Genomic DNA, 26580 nt, shown 5'->3' on the forward strand with positions numbered 1-26580 from the left:
GCCCGTCTTACCCCAAACTCAATGTCAGAAGTTCAGCACGATTTTTCGCTGTGGACAATTTGATGCAGACAAAGCAAATCCGCCGTAAATGAACACTGTTGGCATATGAGTGTACCACAAGTGATTGCGAGTTTTTAACTCTATAGTGCTGTACACAAAAGCTTGCACAATACATTATGGATGTTTTCAATGAAATGAGTGTTTTAAAGAAATCAAAATAAAAGATTATCGACTGAACACAAATTCACCAGACTTGAATGGTGGTGTGTAGTGGGAAAGGCAATTCTGGTCCTAACTTTTCTTGCTCGTAGCGCTATTGGTTTGGTCTGCAGAAGGGGTGCCCGTCTTACCTACCCTGACCGTCTTACCCCACTTTCCCCTAGTTGGGCTCATGTGGTGACCCTTGGTGACCTTTGGTGACCTGACCTGTGACCTGACCTGGTATGACCAGTGACCTCTAATAGCAACATATGTACTAGACAACTGACGCCTTATCGCTGATTTTCGACAAAATGCGTTTTACTCGGTGTTATAGCGGTTTCCCTAGAAGCTCCGTGAACGGTGAAACATTTTATCTTTGACCTGACCTGTGACGTCATCGGTGACCCCGAGGTCAATGAAATTTGGTTTCCTTCGACAAATTTGACAGGGCTATCGAACGCCGTTTGAATTTTCCGGATCCGTCCAGTAGTTTCGGAGATACGGGGGGGGGGGGCAAAAAAATGCCCCCCCTCCCACCGCGCGGAAGGTGGCTGGTAGGCCCACCGCCTGCCGGGTTAACTGAGGTTGCATGAGCAAGTAAATGCGTATCAGGAACGTAGTTTCCTATTGGCTCATCATTGTGATTCGTTTGTAATGCGCATTTACTCTGGGTATCCCTGGTCATTGTCCCTCCCCCTCTCCGTGCGCGTGACAATGCGAAGACGGAGAAGCAGGACGAGACAGACGCGCCTCAGCTGACGGGCTGGCCGGCTGACGCCTGTCCCGACCGGTCGGCGCCCCGGGGCGGGTCAGGTGACCGCGGCCGGCCAGGAGCGGCACCGGCGCCGCGGGCCAGTTCGCACCGGGACGGGGCGGAGGGTGGTGGTGGGGGCTGCCGTTGTGTTATTGCTGTTTTCTTTTAATCGTTTTTATGTGTATACGGTACACATTATTGGCATTGAAGTTAATGGCAGGGCTGCGGAGTCGGAGTCGGAGTCGGAGTCGGAGCCGGTCGGAGTCGACAGTTGTGACCGGAGTCGGAGTCGGAGTCGGAGTCGATTTTAGAAACCCGAGCCGGAGTCGGAGTCGGTGTCACCGAAAATCTGTCGACTCCGCAGCCCTGCTAGGTCTGCGGAGTCGGAGTCGGGAGTTGGAGTCGGTCGGAGTCGACAATTCTGCCCGGAGTCGGAGTCGGAGTCGGAGCTGGTTTTTGAAAGTCGGAGTCAGAGTCGGAGTCGGAGTCGCCGTAAATCCATCGACTCCGCAGCCCTGGTTAATGGTATTCAGTGCGTCTAGGGAAGAACGTAATTGTTGCGCAGCGATAGTGATATTGAGATTGTTGAAGCGACCAGGTGAACACGTTCCGCTGTGACTGACCTTTCTGATTCCGACTCCGATTCCGATTCCGAGTGAAGTGAATTGAAATGTGAGTTAAGTATTTAGGTTGCCGTCTACCGAAGTACTGGAATACCGCATAAGGGTCATCGACTGTTTTCTGTTAGCTAATTTATATTGGCTATATTTGCCATTGTATTCGAAAAATGCGCTGTCGAAAAGATAAGTCACTTTCCTTTAACAATTACGCTGACTTATCTACGTTTCCTGATGTGTTGGAACGGTGTTGCTGACGATCAACACGTGTTTTTGTCAGCGATGGCCGCGGCCTGGCCGGGGGAGCGCCGGGGCCAGTCGGTCGGGACGCGGCTGACGGTGGCGGCGCACGCGCCTCTGGCCGCCGGCCATCATTGATCGTCGCTGGGCCTCCGATCCGGCCGGGGCCGTCCGTCGAGCGCGCGCACCGAGCCGACCTCTGCAGCCCGACCACCGGACTGGACTCGGCAGTGAATTCAGGTGAGGACTGCTGTGGTGTTTGATTCCACACACATCTTTGTATTATGCTTCATATGCGGACGATATTCGTTGAGGAATTACCGGTATGAAATTTATTGTAATTAGTAGGTATGTCAACAAACAGTGAACACCATATTTGGCTAGGTATAAAATGATATCGATCGATTTGAATGATGTTTGATATTTGTTTCATACCAATGTTTTGTTTTTTAACTGGAACATTTTAAAATTTTGCAAAGATGCGGAGTTTAGCTGCTATATGAGTGATTCAGTAACGGGGGAATTGCATATTGGCATGGATGCACGATTTGATACAACTCCGGCGTTTGCTCCAGTATAACACTCTAAACTATTTGAAATGACTAGATCCGAAACTATGCAGTGCAAGATTCCATGGAGGCCCGTGTGGCATTGTTTACGTCGGTGAAGGCCTCCGCCATCGCGGCTGTGGCGTTAAAAATCAATCGTGCCGTAAGTTCCGCGCGTAGGTATTGCAGTCTTCCGTTCCGACTGTGCGACTTTGTCAATCATCATTGTTGCATATTTACGTCTGGACAACGAGTTGCGGGGAAAAGTGCTGATTTTGTTGCAGTTTTAGGAGCCGGTGATGAGGCTGGATTTTTGGGTTACTTTTTCGTTCCGATTCATGTATTTCATAGTGTTTGGCTTTTGAATATTTTAGTTCTTTCAGATAAATATTACTTGCCTTACAACTTTTGTAAAAACGTTTCATTTTTTATAAGCCGACCTTCAGAGTCCTAAAAATACATCAGCACTACAATCATTGTAAACAAACAAATGGAGCACGACTTGGCTCTATTCCAAAGCGCTTTTTAAGTTTATCTGGTGGTTTCCGTACTCTTGTACGTCGTTTTGTTGGATTTTTGAATCCCTTAAGATTGACTTATATCATATTTAAGAAGCATGTGACTGATTACAATCCGAAGTATCCAAGAGGCTGACAGAGGTCCTGACTCCTGAGCATTGAGCAATATCAATATCAAGTTGAACTTGAAGTTATGAAATTTTATGAAATTTTGGTTGATAAACGCAAGTTAAACGGGCTCATATATCAGCAAGAAAAAGTAAAATTAAAAGAGCTTATTGGCCGAAAACAAGCTATAATATTGCAGATCTTGGAGCAATACTGAAGAGCGCGCTGAGCAGGATCATGCCAGAAAATGTTGACTGATGAGCGCACTACGCATATTGATGTATTGGTATGAATATTGAATGATAACTTACGACAGGAAGATAAATTAGTGCACTATCAAGTTAAAAATCTAGAATGAATGGACTTTGGCAGCTGTACTATGCTTTATAGATGCTATGCAGATTGTAATGTGCATCAGGTACTCAGTGTCTGGTAAATGAAACATGCGATCATTCCATTGCTACTGGAGGAGAAAGCTTGGATCACTAAATCCACTTTATGATGATTTTGTTGTTAATCATTACTGTATTTCTTGAAAAAAGGATTGTTATAAAATTGTCAATGTGACAATCCATGCAACGATGTGATCATATAATGTGTTCATAGTCATTCGTGATAGTGATTGTTTGGTCCAATATACAATGGCAAAGCTCTCAGTCTCAGCATTTCTTCCTGTGGATGGCCAGCAGTGACTCAGAGCTTAGAAGTATTAGTTTTCTTCACAGGGCTGGGATAAAAAGTACTGAGGGTAATCTTCCACCAAGGAACTCTTTTCGATGAGACATATTTGAGTGCTGAGTGAATGGCTATCAACTCAGCACTAAATATGCTATGGTCGTCGTGTAGCCTACTTGTTTTGTTATGATGGTCAGATGTGACAGCGGCTGCCGTCCTCCCGTCACAAACTGAACCATCTGTATATATGTATGCATAGTCTTTATGTTCTTCTTTATGCTCATAGAAAAGTTGAATGCTTTCTTCTTTTGTGACTTTTGATTTTGCCTCTGCGTACAGGAATGCAATATTCTCTATGGCTGGCAGAAAGAAAGAAGAGATGGGTGGCCGATGAAAAATAGATGGAAAATCCAACTGGAAATCACTGAGTGTCCTTTCTATGCGATAGGCGATTATCGGGTATTTGAGTTGGGCCGTTGTGGGAGGGTCGTCCGTATATCGATTGGAGACAATGCGGTGCGAAGGCGAATAAGGGGACAAGAAAGTGCGCGCATAGAAGCGAAGGAGTTGGAGTTTACGGCGGTGAGAGAGAAGAGGAATATTACATTCTGCGTGAAGAGCCTTGATATTTGTGGTGCATTGGGCTCCTGTAACTATACGCAGGGATGAATTTTCGCTTCATATTTTGTAACAAACGCGCTAAAACTGCAATATAACAGCACTATATGCTTCTTGACAAAATGCAAAAGTAGTAAAAATTTAGCCCTGATGGCATTTATCGTTGGTGGAAACGTAATTACAAAATATTTTGTAGTAACTATTAAATTCCGGCCGAAAACAGTGCGCGGTTTAAAAAAGAATCATTACAATGACGGTCCATTCTTGCGGTCCTGAAATCGCCACTATTTCCGGCCTCTCCAACGCAACTCGTTGTCCAGACGTAAATATGCATCATTGTTAGTGTTCTTACCAGTTATTAGTGTTTTTAGCTAATCATTCATTTACAGAAAATGAAAGTCATTTTACCATTACATAAAATAATATGAACATTGAACATAGGTAGTGGTATCAACCATTGGGCTGTTGATACCGTATGAGATACAGATCAAGATGGATATGATATACCTACGGATCATGTGTTTTCGTATACACATATCTGTCTAAAGCCATACACCTCTACCTATGTACATAGGACACGGAATGCATACTGCATTACTGCATAGGTCTAAGCATAACAAACACAAAGCAAAAGTCCGTGCTACTGACATTTAAATAGCTGTGCCTGCTCAGCGCAGGATTTTAAGCCTTATCTGTCGCGAAGCATATCACGCGCCGTGTAGGGGGGGGGGGTGTTTACGTCCGTTACTGTCCCACAATAAAGCTCCTCCAGTTGTTCACCGACATAAAAAACGGCGGCGCGCATCGCAGTCATTTATAGCACACTTAACTTTCCGTATACGTTACGTATGTCTTTCCCGTATAGGTATGTGAAAACTTTGGTCTTTTGAACATATCACAGGTGATTCATCGCCCTCGCATGCTTCTGTCATGTTATTGTAAAAAAAAAAAACGCTGTCGACGTTACCTGGCCTACTATGACCTATCGAGTGACTGCTGGGCGTCAGCTACATATCAGCCATTACATATAGGCTGATATGTCCTGACTGAAAATATGAAGAGGTATTCGCTCACTTGTCGAAAGTGAAAGGTTTTCCTTTACTTATATATTATTTTACAATGATGAGGTGAATTGAGCCGTATCCCTGGTCACAGATGTACGAAATCCGAGATATACGAGTTGCTGGCACTTGTACTTTTATTTAGCCTCAGCTAGTTTTAATGTTGTAGGAAATAAGCTCTAGGGTCGACACGATCGCAATTTTTTAGATGTAATGTAGGGTCCCGTAACTTGACCTTATGATCTAACCCTAGGTCAACTGCGGTCAAACTTTCTACAGTGTATCTAAAATGGATGTGTTACAAGCTTAGCCCATTTTCGCGGTGATACGTGCCGTGGTTTTCTGTGCATTCGTAAAATTAGATCGTTGCCATTTTGATCTCCCTCCCGACGTTCCACCAAGGACCAAGGTGAAGTGTGAACAATTGGTAATACCACCAGGTGATTTTGCTCCAATATAAACCAGTATAGCGCCTTTTGGGGCGACTAACGGAGCGAGCGAGAGGGTGAGCCTTGCACGTGCGAAATTTCGAGGGGGTACCTCCAACTGACTTGTGCACGGCACCCTACTAACCGGTCTCTAGCGATGTGCCAAATTTGAGCACAATCGGCCCAGCCGTTCTCGAGATCTGGAAGCGGCACCCTGCACGTGCGCACGTGCAGAATGGGTCCCAACTGACTTGTGCACGGCACCCTACTAACTGGTCCCTAACCGTGTACCAAATTTGAGCGCCATCGGTCCAGCCGTTCTCGAGATCTGGAAACGACCCCTGCACGTGCGCACGTGCAGCAGCACCCCAACTCTGGCACATGGATATGCAGTGCCTAGTGGGTGCCTACCTACATGCCAACTTTCAGCGCAATCGCCCGAGTAGTTACCGAGATATTGCAACAATTATAAAACTGACACCTCTTCGTTTTGCGCGTGGCCGTGCATATGGGGTCACCCGCATGCATCGGGAATAGTCCAATACTTGGTAGAAGGAATGAAGCTACCCTACAAAAATTACCCCGTGTAAATCGGTCAAGTGGTTGCTGAGATATAAGCCTCGCAAAAGCGTCCGCACGGCCGGCCGGCCGGCCGGCCGGCCGCTCATACTCAGAAATTTCCGTTAAAGGGACCCTCCCACCTTAAAGGAAGACTGCCACCTTCAAAAAGTTTTCTCAGATCGGCCTATGATTTATTCCCTGGACAAAACAAAATTTTTGAATTCACCTGACAAAGTATCATCACGTGAATCGCGAAAAAAATTGTCGATTATCATGCAATTATCAATCGGTTAATGTCTAGCGACAATGTTTACACATCACTAGACTTCAAGGTCATAAGATTATTACATTTTATTTGAAAAAGTAAGGTATTTTATGATTTACTAATATATGATTTCATAAGAAATTGGCCATGTTTAATTTATTTTGCATTTAAGTTCGTAAAACATTTAAAAATCATGGCTCATTTGGAATATGGGTCTGGCCCATGTTAAACCCCATTTCCCACACTTTTTTGGAAAAAATGAACTACTGAATATATAAGTTTAACTTTTATTTTGACTCTCCAAAATTCTTCTCTGATCTCGAAACAATCAAAGTTTTGACATATATTTACCAAAAGATAAGAAAATTCATGTTTCAAAGTTATCGATAAACAGTAGAGATGTCGGTTTTCTTGGACTAAAAAAATGGCATCAAACTGAACTTTGGTCTCCGATTTCTCGCAAACGGGTTCGAATTTCGGAAAACCGACTTCAGTCTGGGACATAGGTGGCTCAGCTCTAGTGAAAACCGTTTTGTGGAAAAAAGGTGGCAGTCTACCTTTAACATTAGTTTTGAGTTGAGATAGCCAAGTTTGCGGCCAGGCTCAGAAACCACCATTTATCCTGGTCGCAACCCCCGCAGCTTTATGGTGTTCAAGAAATTTCTTCCCTTTACTTGCAGGGTGGGACCAGCGTGGTCCCTATCTCTTAACCATTACGGGAATATGATGACGTCATCAGGCTTTCGAACGTCCGTTAAATGTTTGACTAAAACGTTTTGTAGCACGCGGCGGTATATGCTGCTTTGCGCGCAACAAATGCCGCACTTTCAAATAAAGTCGCTAGGAACAGCGGAGATCCCAAAAAGTAAACAAAAGTAAAAGTCTAATATCTTGAAAACCGGTGAATATTTTTCGATGAAATTTGGTAGATATTCGTTTTTGCTCTTTCTGAACCGAGCGACATCACTTTCATGCCAATTCATTAACTTTTTTGAAGGTGGGAGGCAGGGTTGTGCTCGACTCAAAAAAACTTGCCGACTCGACTCAGCATTCAACCTCAGAAAGCCCTGACTCAACTCTGACTCAAACAAGGAGCTGATTTTTTCCCTTGACTCGACTCATGACTCAAGCGGCTCAATGAAAATATGAGTCGACTCAAACTTGACTCAAATTTTTTGTTGAGTCAAGTGATTTGACTCAAAATTGACTCAGATAAAAAAAGCTGTTGAGCGGGGGGAGGGGGGTGAAAAAGTCTGGCAACAGGGCCAGGGAAGCGGGGGTGGGGAATGAAAAGCTTGTTTCTGGAAAGTTGAGTCAGCTGACTCATGTTCCTAAATGTTTGACTCAACTCAATGTCAAAAGTTATTTTACTGACTCAACTCTGACTCAACTCAACGCCTTAATATTTTTATCCGACTCAACTCTGACTCAACTCAACAGCTCAAAAATTTATCCGACTCGACTCAAATCTGACTCATTTGAGTCAGAGTTGAGTCAAACTTTTGACTCGACTCATGAGTCAAGCACAACCCTGGTGGGAGGGTCCCTTTAACCCTATTCCTGGCGGGCTCCGCCGGGACAAGAAACTGGCGGGGGGGCCGATTCGGCCCCCCCCCCCCTTCAGATCTCAAAAACTACACATCGCAGCGACAAACGGCGAACGGTGTTTGATAGGTCGTTTAAAGATCTACAACTTTTACATAAAACATTTTCAGGTCAGGTCAATATTGAGGTCACCAGTGGTCATCAACGATAAAATGTTTTGGAATTAGTTACCTATATAACTTTTAAACTAAGAAACATAGAGACATAAAACCAATACATTTTTTGTTGCTCTCGCCGAGGCGATGCGAAATAAGTATGTGATGACCTTCACAGGTCAATTTAAAATTTGACCTGAGGTCAAGGTCAGGTCATTCATCAATGAGGTTGTGGGGTATGGTCATGCTGCATACCAAACGACGCGCCTTGACCAGGCGAGCAGTTTGGTACCACTTACAAGTCTTTAGCACCATCATGTCGTGATTTATTGACAGAAAAACGATTTATGACGTCACATGACCTCAGATGACCTTTGCCGGTGCCCCTGTCAATTAGCGGCACCAGGATCATCACCGATGAGATAATCTTCCATAATACTGAAAGAACTGGGTGGTTTTGACTCGTTTACACGAAGCAGGAGGCGTTTCAATATTTTCCCATAGGCTTGCAATGTAAAGGTCACGAGTCTGGCCTGACCTCAGGTCACAGATATGAAAATTCTGAGATATACAAATTGCACATACTGGTACCCTCACTAAAGCCTGAAGAGAAGAAATTGATCGGTCAAAAACTCTAGCTCTGGCGTGATTGCAAACTTTTCTGAGGTAGGGTCACCAAACCGCCTCTGCCCTCTGGTGACCTGACCTGAGGTCAGATCAACTCAAAATTTTCAGAAATGTTGCGTAAAAGCCTTTTAGAAAAAGTCAGAAAATTTGAGCTTCCTAGCTCAAAGCGTTTGGGAGATATAACCAAAAAACCTCAGGGGGGGGGGCTCCTGAGGCCCCCCCCCCCGCCAGGAATAGGGTTAATCTAAGGAAAGACTACGCTCGCTTCGCTCGCTCCGTAAAAAGCAGTCTTATTATGATTTCAGCGTGAATAGCGGACGTTCCGAAAATTTGAATGGTATGCCCAGCTTTGCGCTATTTCGATCGAAAAAGTTGTTAACTCCTTCAAAGTCTGACCCAAAAGCCGTTGCAATTCTAATCGCCACGCAGTTTTGACTACGAATTTATGTAGGATAGGAAGGTTGACCAGATGATACTATGATTATGACTCTAACGAAGTCATCTAAATTTATCGTAAATAGGTACCCAACAACATAGATAAGATGAAGTACCTACTGTATGGTAGGTATAAACGAGTTACTCCAGCGTAACATGGCAGTTCATGTAATTGATACCAATACGTCTGCTGTATACCGCTATATGACCCTCGCCCATACACTATGATCTACACTGCAGCTGTGATGGACACTGGCCAGGCACTGAGGAGGTGCTTCGCAGATCGATACCGCCCTTCGGCTTCGTGGGCCCCGAGCCGAAATCGGATTAGAAGCCGGTCGGACGGGTGGTCTGCCGCTCTGACGGAGCGACACCGAATCCCACAGAACGGGGACTGTCTTATATACCTACATATTATGCTTTTTATATGTAGTTACGTTCTCCGACTTCCATTTCTTTGCGCAACTAGTATTCATTATCTTAAATCCATCGCATGCCTGCTACTTGATTCATACCTATTTTATCTCTGTACTGATAGGCACAAGGATGCCTAATCCCAAGTGTGTGACATTTCATATGTGCGAGATCCTATCTGTACTGCCGATAATATTACGAGTCACCGCGTACCGGCTCAGACGATAGTGTGTCCCCGTGGTCTGTCAGGGCGCGCCCGGTCGACCTGTCGCGTCTGACACCGCCCGGGGCGGTCAGGTGTCAGGTGTCGGGCGACAGGGCTGCGTGCGCAGCGTTACGGCCGCCGCCGCGGTGCTTCTGCCGGCTCCGCCCGTCGCGTGACTGGTGTCTGTGCCCTGCCGCGCTGGTGACCGCTCCGTCCGTCTGTCTGCCGCCAGCAGCGGCCGGAGGTGTGCGCTCCCCCGGTGGCTCCGCTAACCGGCCACCATGCTAGTCAAGGAGTACAGAATACCACTGCCGCTGACGGTCGAGGAGTACAGGATTGCACAGCTTTACATGATAGCGGTGAGTACCGAATCTGTCCCATCCTTGGGCGCCGATGACCACTGTAGTCCGGGCGCCCAAAAACCCCAATTCATCATCATCATCATCTGTCCCATCCTTCATCGTATCAGTGTTGCATCTTTATTTCTATGATTTTATCTATCATAACCTCTGGTTACGGGGTGACCGAGTGATGACTAGTAAATTGGCATCTATGCACGCTCCGTAATCGTTGGCAAAAATTTACTGAAGTGCGATAATTCTGCCCACTTATAATATGACTTAGCGCCCATGCAGTTTGGTCCCCAAACGCATACGCGCAAACGCGGTTTGTCCAGGCTAGGCTCAAGGGTTCATTTTTGTTTGGTATTTTAATTTCTTGAACATCGGCGATTCTCACCTTCTCGATTGCACCTTTACATTACACACTCATCACTTGAGACACAATACACGCTCACTCTTATCTTTGAGAAAGACGCTATGCTTTTTCCGTGGGTGGGAAGAACAGTCAGCGGATACGTTTGGCTGAAAAGTGAGGATTTCCATTGCACAATGACTCATGGTTCCATTCATTGACCTATAATAAGTACTTATTATAGGTCAATGGTTCCCTGGGTATATTGAGTGAAGGGTAGGACGAACTTTGGTAGGAATTTCTAGTATAACTACTAGAAAACCTACTATATGTGGTCGGGACTAGCAAAAACTTAGTTCAAACTAGAATATGGTAGCGCTTATGGTTGACAGTCGTGACGCGCACGTGACATTCATTTATTAAATTTCTTAAATAACAGGTTTTAGGGGCCGATTAGTGGGCAGATACATTCAATTAGCTATTAATAATTGATTATGCAAACATTCAAGAATCTACATCATTCAATTCTAGTCGAAATCACGCGGCGCTCCCAGGAATCGAACTCACGACCCTCAGATCCGTAGCCCGATACGCTGCCGACTGCGCTACCGGGGACCGCGCGCCGACGATCGGAGAGCCGGATCGCGGGTGCTGGCGTGCAGAGAAATCTTTACCCTGTACGCCGTAGAAGATCGGCTGGGTTTCGTGAAAAATGGTAGAGGAATTGTCGAAAGAAAATTCATCGATCTATCATTTGAGACTAAGAACCATTGATTCCTTCAAAGGTTGACCGAGATATCGCTCGCCGAAAACAGGCCATTTAACATGTAAACCCTATGGGCTGGTAGGAAATGTACGCCGTGGAGCAGCAGTGCTACCAACTAACTTCGGCGGGGGCCGAATGGTTCCATTACTGAAGGCAGGCTTTTATTAGTCAAGCTATCTTGGTCACCAGCTCGCGACGTTTTATGATACGTATTCCTGTGGGCGAGCCGTGATTGGGCCAGTGCTTCACGATAAAGAAAATAGTATCTGCTTGGCTGCATTTTTTTTTTCGTCATTGATAAGACATGTCTGATACTGATACCTTACCACCATAATGGTAACCTTTGAATAATCTCAGAACCAGTCTTCACATACCGTTACGTGCGTCATAATCTCCCGATCCGACAATCTACGGCGTATTTTGTTACAGAAAAAGAGTCGGGATGAGACTCACGGCGAGGGCAGCGGCGTGGAGATCCTCGTCAACGAGCCGTACCAGGACGGGCCCGGCGGCAACGGACAGTACACCCACAAAATCTACCACGTCGGCAGCCATCTGCCCGGTGAGCTGCCGGTGCATACTCGCTCGTTTGGATGAGCCGAGAGGTTCTTTGGCGATTCTAGTTATTACTGATATTGTATGCGCTTACATTTCTATGCCAAATTGATTCTTAAATGTTATTTGTTAAAATTAATGATACAAATTTCAGCGCGGTAGTGTAACACGCATGGAACAACGGCATGTTTCACTGGGCGCCCGTCATGGGTCGTCTTCGATTTATCAGTAATTTAAATACAGCAAGTATCTTGGAATGACCCTCTAAAACAAAGGTCAGTCCTGTCATCTGCACACCAAACTAATTTAACTCCTCGTAGTTTGTTAGTGGGTGAGATTAAATCTCATCTCATACATCATTGATTGCTTGGTGCTAGGAGACTTTGTGCAGGAAATGTTAATAAGCGCGCCATCTGGCTAACAAAAAGCTAGTTTAAGCTCGTTACGTCAATAAGGGCACTCAGCTGGAGACGCCAGGCTCACGCTGGGCTCGAATTACATCCGTCGGAGCGCAGTTTTTCTCACGTCATAATGAGTTAATCAAATATGACGTGCAGATCAAGGTTGCCAACGTTTCTGGGCGTAAATGTAAATGCTTTCAAAATTGCCGTGGGTTTACAGGTAACACCATGCTGAATGCATTGCATATTGTCATGGCTTTTGCGACTGTCCGTTAATATTGCTTTTCAATGTGTTTTGTTCACGGATGTTTCCTATTGTGACAACCTCGTTGTACGGTGCCCTGCAGGATGGTTCAAAAACCTGCTCCCCAAGTCGGCCCTCACGGTCGAGGAGGAGGCGTGGAACGCCTACCCCTACACCAAGACGCGCTACACCTGTCCGTTTGTGGAGAAGTTCAGTCTGGAGATCGAGACCTACTACTTCAACGACGGCGGTCACCAGGAGAATGTGTTCCAGCTGAACAAGGCCGAGCTGAGCGGCAGGACAGTCGGTGAGCGATCAGACCTGTTCTCTGGTTCCGTCCAGGCTTCGATACGTTTGTTTCACGGTCTACGCTTTTATGCTTGGTCTCTTAGAGGAGTTTGCTACCGATTAAATATATTATTTTAAGGTAAATGGAATATTAGGCGGAGAAGTGGCCAGTGTTGATGGACTGTTTTGCGACGTGTTTGTCTGCAGACCTAATTGATGTGGTGAGAGACCAGCTGGGCATTGGCGACTATCTGCGCGAGGAGGACCCCCGGATCTACGTGTCACAGAGGACCGGCCGCGGACCGCTGAACGATGACTGGATCCAGGACTACTGGGGCGAGTGCAAGGTCAGTAATATTTGCGAATGACTGGATCCAGGACTACTGGGGCGAGTGCAAGGTCAGTAATTCTTGCGACTTTTTTAGCGAATGTCAGGACGTCAGTGACACCACTTATTGAGGGAGTTTCAGGTCGGTGAAGGATATCATTGCGTACACGTATCTACCCCCACAAGTCATATACTTCAATAGCTTATTTTGGTGTTTTGTCGCAATTAATTCAAAATCCAAGCGTTTTTCGGTGAAACCTCTAACTTTATTATCTGTTTATCGAAAGGGAACCCTTATTTATCACGGCCTTTGTGTTGATGCAGGGTAAGAAGACTCCTCTCGCCAACGGGAAGGCCATCATGTGCGCCTACAAGCTCTGCAAGGTCGAATTCCGCTACTGGGGAATGCAAAGCAAGATCGAAAAGTTCATTCACGATATTGGTAAGAAGAGATGTATGGTTTGCGGAAACCATTCTGAAAGAAGCATAAACTCGTTCTCCTGTGTCAGTTACATATACCGATGTAAAGTAGAATAGTAGAGGGAATATGACAAAACATTTTTGGAACAGGTGAGAAGACGAAAAGGAAAGAGACGCCGTTCTTGTTTTATATAGTAATTGGCGACTTCCGGGTCTGTAGCATAAAGCCATCAGAGAAAGTCTGCTTTACAGACCTACCAACGCCCTGGCGAGTTCTGTCACCAAATCTCACGTATTCACCCAACGCTTATACCAGCCCTCTGCGTTTTCGCCGGCAGCGCTGAGGAAGACTATGCTGCGCGCCCACCGGCAGGCGTGGGCGTGGCAGGACGAGTGGCACGGCCTGGCCATCGACGACATCCGCCGCATCGAGGCCGACACGCAGCGCCTGCTGGCCAGCAAGTTCGGCGCCACTGAGGAGGCGGCGCTGCCGGCGCCCGGCGGCGCGGCCGACCTGCCCGACCGGCCCGCCGCAGAGGGCGCGGACGCCGACGCGCGCCGCAGGGGCTGGTCCCGCAGTAGCTCACGACTCACGCTGCATTCGCCCGGTGAGTCGCGCTGGGGTTCGGTGTGGTGCGTGATATGGAGTTTTGTAACCGTGGTCTTCAACCCTGGAGGAGACTGGAGCGCTGACTACGGGCACCTCGCAAGAACTTGCAGTGTTTTTTTTTTTTTTTACGAAACAGCAAACATTTATGTATCATCGACAACACGTTCTGTAGCCTTCATAGTTCTTTTATGAAGCAACTCTAGCTAGAAAAATAACACTTCATGACACGGTTTGGGACGTCACCAGGCTCCCTACAGATAATGCAGTCGCTGCTCCTGTAAAGGTCTGTCGATTCCATTTGAGTCCGGCTCGATATGTATTTTCCCCAACGGCCACCATATCTCATTGACTTGCCCCATTCGTCAGGCTCTGTGTCCGGCAAAGCCGAGCTGGAGGCGCAGCTGGGCAACTGGCGTATGGAGAGCATTCGCCGGGACTCCGTCAATGGCTCATCGGACGACGAGTTCTTTGACTGCGAAGGTAAGCTATGTGACTGGTATCTATCAGTTGTGTAGGTTAGAATACATAGAAGACGTATTCAAATGTCACGCATATCAGTGTGAATAACTAGTCATTTGATCCATGTCTATTCGCATACCTGTTTGTGTGTGCATCTTATATTTGCATCTATAGTTCGTTTTTTTTCAAAAGGACGCTGGCTCAAAGTGCATTACCGAAGCTCTCACGTGAGTTTTGGCAGCTTCAGCGTCTGGCCAAGAATTTCTTACCGAAAAAATATCCGATTTCAAATTGTGCACGGTAAGTACCCGGAAATTGTGTCCTAAAAAATTAGCATACTATGATGACGTCACTGGTTGCAGCAGGCACCCAATGTCCGTACGATTGGACAAAGTTTTGACGAATTTGGGGGAAACTTCGTTTTTCACTGTTGCCGAGGTTATAATCGAGTAAGCGGTTTCGTCCATAATAGTTATACCTTACATTGCAATACAAGTTCGACAGCATGACGTCACCACTGTTCTCATATCTGGCTCCAAAACGCACGTATGGAAATCATCGGGAATATTTCACATGTTAAAATAATGCGACGTTCGAGTTTCTCAGGTTCAGTTTTTGCTCGTTTTGCTCGCTAAAACGCGTGCTTTTTCGAAAAACATACTTGGAGCCAGAGTCCTTTTGAAAAAAACGAACTATAGTTTAGCTAATGGGTGTCCATTTTATTGCTATTGAATTTTTAATGTTGAGAGCAGTTATGAAGTTTCAGTGTTTCACTTTTAAATCCATTGTGTCCCTCTAATTGTATCGCCATGCATCGGCTGTGGCACAGAGCGCCATTAGTTTGACAAAAGTAGTTTAAAGTAGTTAGGCTGCTAACTACTTTGACGATAGTTTGTAATTATCTTTGTAATGTTTTCAGGTTCAGTTTTGTGGCGTTAAATCAACTCGTAGGTTGATTTTGAGTTACTTCCCACTTATTGCCGCCTCCATAGCTTAGCTGAATTTCGTTGGAATAATGGAGAACCAAGGGTGATTAGTAGTGAGCTAACGAAAAACTAGCAGACTTTTCCAAGGTGTCTGTAATACTCACCCGCTCTACAAATAACGAACTTCTACGAATTTGTCGCCTCTTATTTCGTGGAACGCACTCGGACCCAAAGCTCTTTCCAGATTTTGTTCTCGTGTATCATAGCTCTATCATTGTTATCTAATGGTGTCTATTCTTGTCCATTCTATTGTTTAGCGTGTAAATATGCTCTGGCGCTCATTTCTTTAATTCGTCGCATGTGCGACGAAAACGAACTACTGAAATTGGTGCGACCCGCTCGGGAAAAGGTTTTGCGACGGGATAGCTGATGCCTCATGCATACTATCAAATGCGGTAAATGTTGACTTATTTGGGAGCAATCCATTGTGGAAAGTATCCCCATTCCACATCATACAAGTCATTGCGTCTTTTCCAATTTTGAGGTGAAGAATGACGTTTCCCGCCAATGAAGCTGAATTCGATAGAGCAGGCACGCCAAGCCATGTAAGAAAGTGAAATCGAACGTAAATGCTTAGTAGGACTGTCAAAGCAACCCCAAACAAATTTTAATAGACGCACTTTCTGCAGAGTTGCTATTAGTTTGTTCGGTGATGAAAAGATAAGTGTTATGATTTGTCCATTTTGAAATATGCATTTCATTAATCGGAAAAAGCATTCAAGTTTCAACTGGACAAATCCACCGTGTAGCATGTAGACTGTAGTTTGTAGCCGCGTTGTCTATAGTCCTTTGTCAACTGTTCTATCAGAGTAAGCGTACACCAATTAGACAGGAGGTACTCAGTAGATAGATTTCGATTTATCGACCTATTGACTTCCCCTGACAGAATTTGTTTACCGTTTTTAGGTTTTATGATCCCCACAATCAAGGGTAGGTACAATCTGAATTATTGCCAACACACACGGCATGGCCTAGTTAGTGAACAGAAAAGTGCCGCGACACGCATGCGCCTTGCTGCTCTCGTGATGGTTGTCACGAAACTGACCGCTTGGCTAACTAGTTGCTAACACTGTCTGGCGGGGGCATGCGGCGGGGTGGGTGCGCTTATTTAGAACGATGCGCAGCTCAGAACATATGTAAATAACTCGCAACAGACGTCGTGCTGGTGAAATTGTTATCGGCTGCTCTCACATCGCGCTGGAGCGTGGCGCCATAGTCCAGGCTGGTCGGCCGCTGCTCTGGCTGGCATGGTACTCGTCTCACGCCTGTTAGGCACTAGTCTCGCTGCTGACATTGGGCTGGGTGAAATGATACCAACATTGCCGCATCAGGATGTAGTCGACAGCTATTTGCAGGACATGGGGCGTGCTGCAGTACTGGGTTCGGGAGTGCATGGCTGAAAAGTGAAATGTAGTCCTTCTGGACTCATCGTTTGGGAATTCGCTACGGTATTCAAACTCGAAAGTTCAGCCGCATTTGGGTGTATATTTTTACCATTGAAGGTGATTAGCTTCAAATGAGTCACTTTTTTGTCCGAATATACGGAGGCTTGATAGCTGCGGCGTAATCCTTAAGACTGACTATCTGGAGTCGTGATGAAAATATGAGACTGGCTCGTGATTGAAACAGGGAGATTTCCAGTACAACAAGGTACGTTGAGTTACTGTATCAGTATAGACCTCTGAAATACACGGAGGTTGAGTTCGTAAGCTGTTTTTTTTTTCTAAATGCGAAACAAGTGTAGGCAATAATACCGAGAATTAATCCGCACGGTAACAGTATCATCAACTTGAGTGTGCGTTGAGCTATGTAGCTCATTAGCAGAATATCAGTTACCCCTGCCGCTGAGGCGCTGCGACTGTATCGGGCCGGGCGGGCGCCGGCTGAGTCGCGGGGTCGGTGGTCTGCCGGCCGCTCTGTGCCGTCTGCGTCAGCCCGGTCCCGTCCCACTGTCCACAGAGGAGGTGGTGGAGCGCACCACGCTGGCCCGCTGGAGCAGCCTGGAGCTCCTCTCCGACCCGCCCGGAGCCACCAAGGACGGTGAGCGGGGACCGGAGGAAACAGACAGGCCACTGCGCGCCCGCGGTAGTCATGTCATTGTCATTTGAAACATTAAGATGAGTGTGGATAATGCAACAGTAAGTGAAGGAACCAAGACCAAGGGGCGGACTCAACTGACCAGAATATTTCGCAGCTAATCCCTAAAATATAGCGTCTAATAGGAATTATATTTCGACTATAAGCATTCGATGTTCTAGCTAGCTCAATAAATGAATCCTTCGTTTAAATTTAAGGACGACTGGCACGCATCTAATTCGCTCGATCAAGAGGACTGGTGGAAGCCACATAGACTTCTCGCTGCAGTCATGGGCGTGAGGTAGGTGTGCTGTCCGTATCATACCTGTATGGGCCGACAGAGCTGTCGGCGTCGCCGGGCCTGCTCACCAGCCAGCCGCCGGAGCCCGTCAGCTCGGGCAGTCCACAGCCCGGCTCGGCGGTCGGCTCCTGCAGCTTTGAGATCCTGCTGCTGGTGCTCCACTCGGGCAGTGTGCTCGGTGAGGACGGGACGAGGGGCGAGGGATGGTGGCGTCTGGTAGGGTCACTTAGGTGCCGAGAGCGAGCCATGAGTATGACGGAAGTAAGGACCAATAATGGGCTCTTGAGCGGTATTTTTTCGGTGGATGCATTCACAAGCATAAACGGTGTAACCGAATTTCCTCTATCTTTGTGGTTACATTGATGTTAAAACAGTTGCACGTCTACGAGTCTTCCTAGAGTCTAGACTAGAGGCGTACTCCCAGTTCGCCTCCAGTGCTCACGCTCTCTCCGTGTCCCGGTCAGACGCGCACACGGACCGCGGCACGAAACGCTCAGACATCACCACGTTCCGGGCGTCTGTGGAGGCCATCGTGACGCAGCACTACCCGGCGCTGCAGGGCCGTCTCTGCATCCGACTGGTACCCTGTCCGTCAATGTGCGCAGAGGCCATCTCCGTCCTCACCAGGTCAGAGCGGAACGAACGACGCATTTACAGAGACTCATGACTGTTGACATTAAAAAAACGGTTTGGAATCCAAATCCGCGCTTCTGGTCGTCTGCGACTCCAAAACTCCAAACTCCAAATTGTGTATGATCTCGGAGTTGGTCTTTAATTTGGTGGTAATTATAGTGTTGTATGGGGATAATTCTCGACAGTCATATCGGACGCGTCGCTAACATTCCGCCCTACATATGCTCCGGCAGCCTGTCGCCGTACAGTTTCACGACCCCGTGCTCTGGCGGCGGCGGCGGCGGCGGCTCGGACCAGTCTCCGCCGTCTGCCACCGACTCGCTGCCGATCGGCGCCATCCCGCTGCTGGCCGCCGCCGCCCCCGACCACCGGGAGGCGGTGGCCCAGGTGGCCTCCGAGATGAACCGCGTCTACCTGGAGTTCGTCCGCTCACCGGCCGGCGCCGGCTTCCAGGGACAGGTCTCCATCATCGGTGAGGCGCTGCAGTTTAGCGGTCTGTTCTGTGTAATCTGATTATAGGCGAGATCGTACAACGGCCGGATCATTGTCCAATTCTGAGTTGCTCCACGAATTGTTAGTCTGGCCGCAATTAAGTCGTGTGGCCAGTTTCTTAAGCAGCTTAGAAATTCCATGTTTATTCTCATTGTGGTTCTTCATTTGCATTCACTCGTTGGTTACAAATATCCAGCAGTCAGGGTTTCCTTTCTTTGATGTTTTTATTCCTTATGGTCACTAGTTCTTTATTCAAAAGTTCACTTGCGCCTTTGTTTGATTCGCTGGGCGTACGAGGGGCACGACAGAATTTTTTACATTTCCTTTTTTGTCCTTGTCTTGTCATGCGAAGATACCCGCGCTTTCAACTCGCGTCCCGTGCCCGACAGCCGACTCTATGGGCTCTCTGCTGGCGTACGACGTGCTGTCTGCCGGCGGGGACGAGGACGACCACCTGGCGCCGCCCCCCTCGCCGGGCGTGTCCACGTTCGCGGCGTGTCCGAGCGGCGAGCTGCGCCCCGAGCCGGGCCTGGGCGGCGCGGCCACCACCGACACTGAGTATGGTGAGAAGCAGCGACAAACTCACAAGCATACGCACATACACCATAGGCTGCGGACACCACCGACACCGAGTATGGTGAGTAGCAGCGACTGACAAACACACACACACATATATATTTACACCGGTAAAACGCCTTTTGGGCGAAGAACGAGCGAGCGAGATTGTGAGCCCTGCACGTGCGGAAGGGCGAGATGGTGCTTCCAACGGGCTTCCGCAAAGCACCCTTCTAACTGGTCGCTAGCGGTGTGCCAAATTTGAACGCAATCGGCCCAGCCGTTCCTGAGATCTGGAAGCGGCATTCTGCACGTGCGCACGTGCAAACGGGTCCAAAATGACTTTTGCACGGCACCCTACTAACTGGTCCCCAACCGTGTACCAAATTTGAGCGCAATCGGCCCAGCCGTTCTCGAGATCTGGAACCCTGCACGTGCGCACGTGCAGTAGCACCCTAACCGCAACATATGGGAATGCATTGCGTGGTGGGTGCCTACTTGTATGCCAAGTTTCAGCGAAATCGCCCCAGTAATTACCAAGTTACTGAAATGGGAACAAATTTGGCACCTCTTATTGTTGTATTTTGCACGTGCACTGGGGGTGACCCACATGCATCGAGAGTATCCTATTTTGGGTAGAAGGGATGCTGCTACCCTATAAAAATTACCGCAAGTCAATCGCCCAAGCGGCTGCTGAGATATGAGCCTTTCAAAATCACTACTTTTGCAAAACAGCTTGAACACCCTTGGCTTTTCACGTGGCACGTACGCCACGACGGTCACTGAGATGTATCAAAAGTAGTCAATTACGGGGTAGAAGGGATGGGGCTACCCAACAAAAAAGACCGCAGGGCAATCGGTCCAGCGGTTGCTGAGATCTAAGCCTCTCAAAAGCGTTACAGGCCGGGCCGGGCCGGGCCGCTCATACTGAGATTTTTCCGTTATATTGAAAAGACTCACTTCGCTCGCTGCGCTCGCTCGCTCGTAACCAGTCCGTCGCGGCGGATCCCGTATAACGATTTATTCTTTCTCTGCACCTTCCCCACTCAATTACACCGAATTTTACGTCCTTATTATATGGGCTTGTTATCAATGCCATGCGAACAAAAAAAAAAAAAAAACGACTTCGCGTATTTAATAGTGAAGGCTCAACCGGCTTATGGGCATTTGACGTGATCTCAACTTGTTGCTTATCTGAGAAGCTATTCTGTCCCGTTTGTTTTGTGAATTCCATTTAACTATAATCTCGTAGCCGGATTTCGCGTCGACTTACTAAGTTCTATTAATAGACGATATGAATGCCGTCAAAGGTCAAGGCAGACAAGAATTAACGTTAGTGAGCGCATTGTTCTGGAGTCGCTAGACAAACGACGGGACAGTGAGGGGAAACTCCTCGGGCATAGAGCATTGAAGACGAGGAAAGTCATTTGTAATGTAAAGAGCGAGAGTGAAAAATTTGTACGTTGGTTTCTAGAATGGTAAGTTTTACCAGTTTTACTGACTTTCATTCTCAGCCCAAGGTACAGGTCTCGCGAGATTAAGCGGTAGGTTTTGCACTTTTACATTTCCGGTTATATCTCAGAAACTAATCGATCTACGACGAAGCTATTTTACACGATCATGGCCGGCTTGTTACCCAACAAGTCGATCGCATCCTCAACGCTTAAAAGCTTAAGACGACGAAGATATAGCCTGAAGTACGCTAAATTTTCTAGGTGCAAAACCTACTGCTAAAACCCGCGAGACCTGTACATTTCTTTATAAATGATGCGCAGACCATCTCTGCATTTATCTAGCTCGGTCTCAGGTGATAAGTATTGGATTCGCAACGTGCTTTGTGGGAAGTCGCTAGTCTAATTTGCATTTCGTGTCCGAATCTAAAATATAATCTAACAGTTTTGAACCGACTGTGTGCTACCACTCCACGATGTCTGAGTGCGACTGCGTCTTCATGCGACAGCGACTGGGCTGCAGATGTGAAATGGTCCAGATTCATCGCAATGATTAACATCTCATCGCTTAGCCCTAAATCAAAAGCGGATCAATCATACGGAGCTTGTGTTCGCAGTAACACAATAACATTGCATTTTCGGAATCCTCCATTAGCGTTTACCGGCGAAACTGCGCGCAAGCCACGTCTCGACCACAAGCGATCTCGGATTCACCGAATTACCTATCCGCATCAAACAGACTACCCGGCATCCATAGGCGATAATTCTTGTTGCGACAGATTCTGACTGTCCGTAGTAGATCTTTTGCCGTCATAATGTGACTGCTTGTAGATGATCTTTACCACACACTCTAACTGCCAATAGCTGCTTTTATGCCGTCAGACTGTCGTTGGCATTGTCGTCACTGTCGTGGGCGATCTTGTGCTTCATATTCTGACTCAGTAGCTGACCTTTTGCCATCAGACTCTGACTGTCCGTCGAGGGAGCCTCGGGAGCTGCGCCGCTGCAAGTCTGACGTCCCAGCTCGGCCGGCCGCTGCCGGCGAGGCCGGAGCCGCGCGAACCCTCTCCGATAGCGAGCCGATCACACGCCACCTGTCTCCGCGCCGGCCCTCGGGATGCAGGTGGGTGGGCGGGTGCAACTGCCGGCCGTCGGGCTGCAGGTGGGTAGTCTGGTACAGTCGCCGGCCCTCGGGCTGCAGGTGGGTGCCTGGGTAGTCTGGTACAGTTGCCGGCCCTCGGGCTTCTTCTTCTTCTTCTGTTGTCCGGCGATTCCGGCGGGCCGATCATCGAGCCTCCGGCAGGAGGCCAGTCCTCCTGAAGAACCTCAGCACCGCGTCCGGGTCCTCTTGTAGCACCGTCAGTGTCGGGGTGTGGCCGAGGAGCGCAGACCGCGCCGCCTGGTATTTCGGGCATTCACAGACCACGTGTTCCGTGTCCTCCGGCACGCCACACTCGGGACACAGGCCGTCGGTGTCCGGCCTGTTCCATCTGGCTAGTGTGGCTTGGAGCAGTGGACAGCGGTTCGCTCGCAGCTGATGGAGCAGAACCTGGTCCCGTCTGGCCCATTCACTCTCATACTTCAGGCAGCGCCCGTCCGTCGCTCTCCGGTGTGCGTGCTCCGGGGGCACGGTGGTGTGGTACGTGCCAGACCATTTCTTCCAGCACACACCACGGATGGCCACTTTCGCCGACGGGAGGTCGATCTTGGCCGTTTCTTGGGGGAGGGTCCTTCCGGTGTTTGCAGCCTGGTCTGCCTGCTCATTTCCCGCGATGTTTGCGTGGCCAGGGATCCAGACGATTTGCACGTTCACTTTTCTGCGACTGAAATGGTTCAGGCCTGTCCATATCTCGGTAAGGGTTTCTGGGGCGGGCCCTCTGGTACCCTGTTTGAGGAAGGTTACCAGTGAGAGTGAGTCGGTGCACAGGCGGGTCGTCTTGACTTCCTTTGGGGCTCCCGCTGCGTCCCTCACAGCTGCCAGGAAAGCCACTTGCTCGGCCCGGTACGAGCTTGACCACTTGCCGGCCGGTACGCTCCAGGTCGCGTTGCCTCGGCCTTGCTCGATGCGGACAACTCCCCCTCCGCCAACTCCAAACCCCTTCTCCGTGGAACCGTCAGTGTAGTAGGTTGAGTCCGTGGGCGGCAGGGATTCCAGGACGCGCTCCGCTGCCGCTCGCCTTCTTTCCGGTGGATCATGTCTGGAGGTGGTGTCACCAGATTCCGTGTGGAAGCTGATCCTTCCTTTCCCCATCGACAGCCACGGGGGGCGCGGTTGCAGGGACATTGCCTCCCTCTCCGTCTCCTCGAGCAGCGCTTCCTTCGCGATCTTGGTCGCTTCTTCGCGCCAGGTCTGCCGGTTCACGAGCCGCTTCCTCATCTTCCTGGTGACCGTCTGTCGGGCCGGGACGCTGTCAGGGAGACGGATGACCCTCTCTCGCAGGATCGCGCCTTGTTCTTCAGCCAGAGAAGAGATGCTCCGGATGTTGGCCTCCGCCATCACCACCCTCGTCCTCGTGCCGGCGGGGCAGCCCGTGATGATTCGGGCTCCGGCGGCCGCGACCTGGTCCATCTTCTCCCTGTTCGTCTTCCGGCTCAGCGACATGTACGCCGCGCTTCCATACAGCGCTACGGGTTGGATGAACTGGCAGTACATCCTTCGCAGGGTTACTGAGCTGCAACCCCACGTGGTTCCCGCCAGAGCCTTGGTGACTTGCAGTCGCTTTGCCAGCTTGCCCTTCAGCTGCTGTACATGCTGGGTGAAAGACAGTTGGGTATCGAAGACGACTCCCAGCACCGTGACTTCGCTGGTTTGCTGTATGATCGTGTCCCCCAGACAGATGTCCACCTTTTTCTTTGAGTTTACTTCGTGTACGTTGGAGGTGAATAAGATTGTCTTGGTTTTGGTGGCGCTGATTGTCATGTTCCAGGCGTAGGCCCATTCCTCTACTTCGTCCATTGCCGCCTGCACCTTGGCCTGGGCTGTGGGGACGCTGCTGTCACTGGCGTAGATGATCAGGTCGTCTGCGTACATGCCGATCTGCACGTCGTGCCGCCGCAGCACTGGTGCCAGGTCGTTGATGTAGCAGAGCCACAGGAGCGGTGAGATCACTCCTCCCTGCGGCAGGCCCTCCCGCATCTTCACCTCTGCGGATGCCGTCTCGTCCCATGCCACCCTGGCTCTTCGATCTGCCAGGAAGTTCCTGATCCACCTCATCATACATGGTGGAACATCCATGTCCGTCATCTTGTAGAGCAGACTGGTTTTGTTGACACGGTCGTACGCGGCAGTCATGTCTACAGCCACCAGGACTGTTCTCTTGGTGGGCTTCGCTTCCATGGCATCCATGATATCTTGGCCGAGTCGGGCGATCTGCTCCTCTGTGCACCGGCCGGATCTGAAGCCCGCCTGTTCTGGAACGAGGGTACCATTCGCTTCGAGCAGGTACGCCAGTCGGCCCTGGAGGAGGCGTTCGGCCAGTTTGCAGATGCAGCTGGTGAGGCTGATGGGGCGGTACGACGACGGCTGTTCCGGGGGTTTCCCGTTCTTGTGAATCGGTATGATCTTGGCTCTGCGCCAGGCGGTGGGCACCTCTCCCGATGCTAGACTCTTGTTCAGCACTCTGAGGAGCGTCTTCCTGCCCGCCGTGCTGAGTTCCTTCAGCATCTGTGGCATCACTCCGTCCGGGCCGGGGGCACCTGTTTTCATGTGAGACAGGGCCACTTCCAGCTCCGTCAGGCTGTAGGGACGGCAGACTTTGCCCCGGCAGTTTGGGTGTTGCTTGCATGGTTGGGCTACCGCCTTGTTCACCGCCTGTCGTCTGGCCTTCTGGTGGTCTCTGAGTTCCTGGTTTGAGGCTGAGTATTGTGATTGGCTGACTTGGGCATAGTGTTTAGCCATGACATCTGCTTTTTCCTTCGCTGTTTTTGCAGATCTTCTGTGCACTTTCAGGATAGCTGTCGATCCCTGCTTCTTCCCGCGTCCATCCATCGCCTTGATTGTGGAGTAGAGGCGCGAGTTGTCTGTCGCCGCGTCCATCTTCTCGCATTCGCGGGCCCATGCGTTCAGCTTTGCACGTTTTACAACTTGTTTCGCTTGTGCGGTTTTCTCTGTGCATTGTGCCATCAGATCTTCGTTTCCAGGGTCTCTCCTCAGGGCGTCTCGGGCTTCCCTTCTTTGCTGCACGGCTTCTTCGGCTTCTTCACACCACCATGCTTTCGCGTCCACCAGGCCCTCGGGCTGCAGGTGGGTGGGTGGGTGCAGTCGCCGGCCCTCGGGATGCAGGTGGGTAGTCTGGGTGGGCGGGTGCAGTCGCCGGCCCTCGGGCTGCAGGTGGGTAGTCTGATATAACTGTTGTTTTATCACTGGCTGCTGGTAGGTCTGATCAAGGCAGTGGCTGTAGGGTCATCAGAGCTGGCACAGCCGCCGACTCTAGCCAGACTATCACATCGTCACATTTACAAGAATATTATACTGTTTTCATCAGAGTGCGTTGGTGAATACTGTTGGGTTTTGGGTTCCACCGTTAAAAAGTATCAGGATATAATCTCAGTTTTGATTCTTAAGACTAAGTGGCTCGAGTTCCAAAGTGGCGCCGGGCACCTAACGATGTGTTTCGGTTACAGCGATCACCACTGGCGACTCGAGTTCGACGTCACCGACCTGTTCATGTTCGGTGCACCGCTCGGACTGGTGCTGGCCAGTCGGCGAATGTATCTGCCCGAGGAGAACAGAGGTACGGCCAACCAGCCAGACGGGGACATCGCTGTTTGTGTGGTTGTGAGGAGTCATCGGGAGCAAATATGCAACAGGGGACGAGGAACACTTTTGATTTGGGCTGAGAATGGGACATCGCCGAAGTCGCCCGCTAAGATTTTATGACTGAATTCACGATTTAACTCAACATTCATTTCCTATAACACACGCCTGACTGTTTTTATGATTCTTTGGGTTACTTTAAGTGGGTTTGGTTGAATGACTTGGCACATTTATTTGAATTAGCTCATCTTTCTCCGGCAGTGCCGCCTCGTCCGGCGTGTCACAATGTGTACAACCTGTTCCACCCGACTAACCCGGTGGCGTGCCGGCTGGAGCCGCTGCTGTGCTCCCGGTTCGCTGCAGTGCCGCCGGCGACTGTGTGTCGGTACCACAAGTACCCGCTGGGCGACGGACAGCCCACCCACCTCCGTGAGTCGCTGCGGGCAGAGGCGGACTTTGGAGGCTCTGTTAACAGTCCTATTGTGACAAGCGAATGGAATAATCCTGCAGCACTAGTTGTGTCAAATAAACAAATTGTTTCCGGAAGTAGTTCGAGTTTTCTTTTTTGTTAAATGGTTGTCCTAATGTTCA

The 26580-nt window shown here is 49.0% G+C and overlaps 1 protein-coding gene across 8 annotated transcripts in view; it reads left to right on the plus strand.

The window, feature by feature from the left end:
- LOC122377425 (protein retinal degeneration B-like) overlaps nucleotides 1-26580 on the plus strand; it is a 48628-nt gene that overhangs the window by 13575 nt on the left and 8473 nt on the right. For 4 of the 8 annotated variants that reach the window (XR_006255863.1, XR_006255864.1, XM_043357435.1 and 1 more), the window contains exons 2-17: nucleotides 1853-2052; nucleotides 10208-10334; nucleotides 11864-11996; nucleotides 12738-12941; nucleotides 13130-13269; nucleotides 13575-13692; nucleotides 14009-14278; nucleotides 14647-14760; nucleotides 17685-17765; nucleotides 18143-18280; nucleotides 18567-18729; nucleotides 18969-19207; nucleotides 19617-19790; nucleotides 22197-22356; nucleotides 25857-25966; nucleotides 26251-26418. Coding sequence is in view for 5 of the 8 variants with exons in the window: in XM_043357435.1 (XP_043213370.1) it covers nucleotides 10257-10334; nucleotides 11864-11996; nucleotides 12738-12941; nucleotides 13130-13269; nucleotides 13575-13692; nucleotides 14009-14278; nucleotides 14647-14760; nucleotides 17685-17765; nucleotides 18143-18280; nucleotides 18567-18729; nucleotides 18969-19207; nucleotides 19617-19790; nucleotides 22197-22356; nucleotides 25857-25966; nucleotides 26251-26418 (2290 nt within the window). In the remaining 3 variants the exon portion in view is untranslated. Of the gene's footprint in view, nucleotides 1-1478; nucleotides 1628-1852; nucleotides 2053-10207; nucleotides 10335-11863; nucleotides 11997-12737; nucleotides 12942-13129; nucleotides 13270-13574; nucleotides 13693-14008; nucleotides 14279-14646; nucleotides 14761-17684; nucleotides 17766-18142; nucleotides 18281-18566; nucleotides 18730-18968; nucleotides 19208-19616; nucleotides 19791-22196; nucleotides 22357-25856; nucleotides 25967-26250; nucleotides 26419-26580 lie in introns of those variants that run through there. The other 4 variants (XR_006255865.1, XM_043357437.1, XM_043357439.1 and 1 more) reach the window with 2 other exon arrangements.

The sequence above is a fragment of the Amphibalanus amphitrite genome, unplaced genomic scaffold (genome assembly GCF_019059575.1).
Source record: "Amphibalanus amphitrite isolate SeventyFive unplaced genomic scaffold, NRLGWU_Aamphi_draft 000044F_arrow, whole genome shotgun sequence".
In the NCBI taxonomy this organism is placed as follows: Eukaryota; Metazoa; Arthropoda; class Thecostraca; order Balanomorpha; family Balanidae; genus Amphibalanus; species Amphibalanus amphitrite.